This window comes from Equus quagga, chromosome 20 (genome assembly GCF_021613505.1).
Source record: "Equus quagga isolate Etosha38 chromosome 20, UCLA_HA_Equagga_1.0, whole genome shotgun sequence".
Taxonomy (NCBI): Eukaryota; Metazoa; Chordata; class Mammalia; order Perissodactyla; family Equidae; genus Equus; species Equus quagga.
Genome location: NC_060286.1, coordinates 7,603,861 through 7,609,367, shown reverse-complemented (window position 1 = coordinate 7,609,367; position 5,507 = coordinate 7,603,861). Strand labels below are relative to the sequence as shown.

The 5,507-nt window shown below is 48.6% G+C and overlaps 1 protein-coding gene across 1 annotated transcript; it reads left to right on the top strand.

The window, feature by feature from the left end:
- The first annotated feature begins 368 nt into the window (after positions 1 to 368).
- Positions 369 to 3,740, top strand: TMEM30B (transmembrane protein 30B). The gene has a single exon (XM_046647799.1). The coding sequence runs from the start codon at positions 519 to 521 to the stop codon at positions 1,578 to 1,580; it is 1,062 nt and encodes a 353-aa protein (XP_046503755.1). The 5' UTR covers positions 369 to 518; the 3' UTR covers positions 1,581 to 3,740.
- Positions 3,741 to 5,507: the final 1,767 nt, after the last annotated feature.

The window sequence follows — 5,507 nt, the reverse complement described above, 5'->3', positions numbered from 1 at the left end:
GTGCAGTCCCTCCGCGGGGCTTTGCGCTGGAGGCTGCAGCTCCTGTGATCTCGAGAAGGACTGGCCCAGATACTCTAGTCACCTGGAAGGCGGAAGGGAAGGTGGCACCTGAGCAAGGCAGAGCCACTCAGAGGCAGCCCGGGGCCGCCACTCTGCTCGGGGAGGAGGAGCTGGCGCCCCGCCCCGGCCCAAGAGGAAGCGCGAGCCTCGGGCCACAGGTGAGGAGCGCCGCGCCCGCCGGCTCACCTCCGCGGAGGCGGGGCGGGCTCCAGACGACCGGCAGCAGGGGCGGAGCCGCCTGGGTCACCTGGGCCGAGGCGGAACTGAGGGGTCTGTCGCTGCACCGAGAACCTGGATCGGAGACTCACCTGTGCGGGGCCGGAGGCGGGGCCCGCGCAAGAACTCACCTGAGCCGGCGGGAGCCCGCCCCCGGCGTGGCCCCGGCTGCCCGCAGGGAGGCGCTCGGCGGACCGGTCTGCGCGTCCCTCCGGCCGTGTGGCGGTCCCCGCGCGGCCGCCATGACCTGGAGCGCCACGGCCCGCGGCGCCCACCAGCCCGACAACACCGCCTTCACGCAGCAGCGCCTCCCCGCCTGGCAGCCGCTGCTCTCGGCCGGCATCGCGCTGCCGCTCTTCTTCTGCGCCGGCCTGGCCTTCATCGGCCTGGGCCTGGGCCTCTACTACTCGTCCAACGGCATCAAGGAGCTCGAGTACGACTACACGGGCAACCCGGGCACCGGCAACTGCTCGGCGTGCGCCCAGGCCGGCCAGGGCCGCGCGCCGCCGCCCAGCTGCTCGTGCGCCTGGTGCTTCGCGCTGCCCGAGCTCTTCCAGGGCCCGGTGTACCTCTACTACGAGCTCTCCAACTTCTACCAGAACAACCGGCGCTACGGCGTGTCCCGCGACGACGCGCAGCTGAGCGGGCTGCCGAGCGCGCTGCACCACCCGGTCAACGAGTGCGCCCCCTACCAGCTCAGCGCCGCCGGGCTGCCCATCGCGCCCTGCGGCGCCATCGCCAACAGCCTCTTCAACGACTCCTTCTCGCTGTGGCACCAGCGCCAGCCCGGCGGGCCCTACGTCGAGGTGCCGCTCGACCGCACCGGCATCGCCTGGTGGACCGACTACCACGTCAAGTTCCGGAACCCGCCACTCGTGAACGGCAGCCTGGCGCTGGCCTTCCAGGGCACCGCGCCTCCGCCCAACTGGCCCCGGCCGGTCTACGACCTCAGCTCCGACCCCAACAACACCGGCTTCATCAACCAGGACTTCGTGGTGTGGATGCGCACGGCGGCGCTGCCCACCTTCCGCAAGCTGTACGCGCGCATCCGCCAAGGCAACTACTCGGCCGGGCTGCCGCGGGGCGCCTACTGCGTCAACATCATCTACAACTACCCGGTGCGCGCCTTCGGCGGCCACAAGCGCCTCATCTTCAGCAGCATCTCGTGGATGGGCGGCAAGAACCCCTTCCTGGGCATCGCCTACCTGGTCGTCGGCTCCCTCTGCATCCTCACGGGCTTTGTCATGCTGGTCGTCTACATTCGCTACCAGGACCAGAACGACGAGGACGAGGACGAGCAGTGATTCCTGCCTTCCAAAAACCCTTCCTGCTTCTTGGCAAAACTCTCTTGCAAGCTTCTTTTGGCTTCTCCCCTTCGCCCCTCACGCAATTCCAGTCTCGCCTCACTTTTCCTCCTGCTGTGGATGAGTGGACCAGAGAGAGGAATTACACCCAATTGGAGGCTACCAGAATCTTGCTGGGGTGTTTGGACTGCAGAGTGAGACATCCTTGCAAATTCTCCCCATCTCCTTTAGGATTTACCGAGTGACGTGTTGTTAGGGCCTTAAAGTCCCGTAACGTTTGAGAGCCGAAGGGATGGTAGACTCCTACTCAACGCCTATGCGATGAAGAGACTGAGACCTCGAAATGTTAAATAACTCACTCAAGGTCAGGCAGCTACTCATTGGCTCCTGACTCTGACCCTAGAGCTTTTACCACTACAGTACAGTGGTATTCTTTTCTTTTTTGAACGTGTGGGAGTAGGTTGGGGTCGAGAGGGAAGCCCACAGATAACCTGCAGAGACATGGAGGGGTGGGGGACAACATACTTGTTAAAATGTGGATAAATTAGGAGGCACCACCCCAGAGATTCTGACCAAGAAGGCTGGGGTGAGACCCTTGAAGCTGTGTTTTAAAGAGCCCATCTGGAGATTCCTCCTGTATTCCCTCAAATTAGGGAATCACTGCCCTGAGCCAGGGAGCAAGTAGATTACTGGGTGTTTCCCTATTTCCTCTTGTCTCTGAGGTTGGGCCTGAAGCAGCCACTTGAGTCCAGTTTTTCAGGTAGTCATTTGTTCCCAGGAGCGGTGACAATCATGATGTTGAAGGTTTGGTTCAGCACTCCCCTGGAACATAAGAAGCTCTCCATAATTTGCAGAATGAATGTAAAACCCTTGCGAGCTCCAGAACACTAGTTGGCATACAGATTCGCAGGGCAGGGTTTGTATCAATTCATTTAATATTTGACTGTAAGAGATTTAAAAAACCAGTTTGCTGGGTACTCTGTAGAAACTTGAAAATGCCAGGTCAGCTTGTACAGTTCAGAGGGAATGTTTTAACCTAAGAATCAGAGCTGGAAGGGATCCTAGAAGGAAAGGGATTTCCCTAAAGTCAGATCTGTGTTTCTGACCCCAGATTCAGTCCTCTTTGTCATCGAAATTTTATTTTCTGCTTAGAGAGAAAGGGCTTCCTTCCTTCATATCTTCTCCCTTGGGGCTGAGAAGAAAACTTTTAATCTGTTCTCAAATGAAGCATGTTTGTTCTACTAATTATTTTAAATGAATGCTAAGGAGTATGGTCTTATATGTAAACTAGAATCTTAAGAATTATTTGACCCTTTGAGATAATATTAAACTCTGACTACTCTAAAATCATTCTAATATATATAAAGTTCTAAAAAGCAATAGAATTTTTTAAAAACCTTCCTTTTATGGCAACAGAACTTAAAAAACAAAACCCTAGCAATATCATCTTAACCCATTTATTTACTGAAAGCAAACAGTTATTTGTTATTCTGACTGACAGAAATCCCAGTGCCTGCCCTCTGTTACAGCCCCTTTCCGCTCACTCCTGGCTGTGCTCATGCCTGGAAGGCAATGCAAGACCTTAAAGTATTTTTTTTTAGTAGTTGAAGAAATATTGAATTATATTAAATAGTTTACATTAATTTTATTTTACCCTGTTCTGGTTCTTTGGAAATTAATGATCAGTGGACAGCATGCATGTTCACTGACATCTGTCTCAGATCTTCTGGAACAGTTGTGATGTAGGAGATTCTGTCCCACTATTGACATAAACCAAAAAATATTTTAGTAATTCCGGTGTGTTGGCTTCCCAACTCCTGAATGTGACACAGTTTTATTATCAGATTGTGTCTTGTGATTTTCGGCTGTGAAAATACGATCATTCTATGTGTATGGAGTAATTTTTATTTATTACGAATGTTTGTTTGAGCAGCTCGCTAGCCTAGCCCTTCTTTATGCTGGATAAGAGAATTTACTACATTTTTTTACTATGTAGTTGAGAGCAACCATGTATCTTGCAATCATTTTTACAATATTCATTCCATTGCTGTAAAATTTTAAATGAGACTACAAAATTTAAGATAGTATGATTATATCAATGGCTAAACCCAGGCCCTTTCTCTGGGTTTTTGAAAGAAAATAAAGGTCATGTTTGTCTTACCTTTGTTATCATGTTTGCTTAATTCTTTTGAACTATGATCTTAAAGGCACAAACAGCATGACTTTGCTTACTTGTTATTGGCAGATTTGTCTTGCAGTAAGAAAATCATCTTTCCGAATAAGGCTCAAAATAAGCTCAATCTTTCAGTGTTACCTTCCTAAAATGGAATTTGAGCTTAATATCAACCTCAATGTATAGTATGAATTAGACAATCTTCAACTATTGTTTGAATTTGCTAAAATGTGGTCCATTAAAAAAAATTTAGTATCAAAAGTTATTAAAGAATGTGATTGTAGCAGCCTTCTCCATTTCTGCATTTTACTCAAATTCTAAATTACAATTACTTGTCAGGTATTTTGGACAGCAAAGCCTCAGAAACTTTAAAAACAAAAATGTGAAACATTTTCCTCTGAAGATCCCGGTGCTGTAGCATTTGTGTGGTACCTCAGCGTTCCAGCGGGGCTTGCATTCTCATGTTGTCCAGTAAATGCTTCCTAGCTAGGCCTGTGTCTTCTGGGATGACACAGGAAAGAGTGAACCTCAACAACTGGACTGGAAATGTGCTTTGACCTACCTTGGGATATAAACCACAAACGAAAGAGAAACTAACATGGTTGGTGGGAACTCCGGAAACAGAATAATACAACAAGAAAGACTTTCCAGGTATCTCCAGAATCAAATCAAGTAAACAATTTACTGACCATGCAATTGTTAAACCTCAGAGACAGAATAATAGTCTGGGATTTCCTTTAGTAACAAATATCACTTCACAATATAGAACCACACCCTTTCTGCCTCACGTTAAGCCTGTTGCTCTCTTCCTGGCATTGGTGATCTCAACAATCTTGAGTAAGTTCTCAGAGAGATATATTGACAGAGGTGCAGTGTAATCAGTTCCATATCTGCCCTCGGATATAAGTCATCAATTGCTGTAATAATAGTAAATTCTCTTCCTTTATTTTTATCGGGCATTTCTTTGCAGCCCAGATCTTGTTTTCTGTAGCTGAAACATAGCTGACTTATGTTAGATAACAAATTTAAAAAATTTTTTGACTTCAATTTTTTTCCCCTGGAGAATTTCTCTTAATTCTCGAACAAAAAGAGAGTCCTTTTTAAAATGTCATCAAGGCCTCAGTGAATCTGACTGAAACACATTAAGGTCCCGAAGAGATCTTAGATGACAGCGGTACTTTGTGTAAAGAATTTGCAAAAATTGCCAACAGTGTTGACTCTATGTCAACTGCCATCCCCCATAATTGCATTGATAAGTCTAACAACACGTATTCAGGAAAAAATACTTCCCTACTGGTGTGCCACCTGGCGTTATGATTCCCACTATTAACAATTGTCGAGTAAATTAGGTCGCCACAGCAAGCCAGGAATCCTTTATTTCATCTACTTGGCTGAGCAGCTCACCACAGGACGGAGAAAAATCCTGAAATGATAAGACCCCACATAGACTGTTTGGGGGTATAGAGAGATGGGACAGGGGGAATAAAAGGAAAAGATGAAGTTTAGAGCACAAGACATTATTCTGGGCCAGTAAGGTGTCCAGAAGGCAGGGGGTTGGCAGCAATGTCAGCCCATCACAGATGACAGAGCTCACCAGCGGACTCCTTGATGACAAGGCCTTTGAGAAATTCAGTAAGCCAATGGTGGCTCACCTCCTTCTGAACCCCTCGGCTTGTCTTCGTGATCAATTTGAGTATGATTTATCTTTCTCCTTAGAAGCAAAAGGTATTAATGTCAAGAACCTTCACTAATAG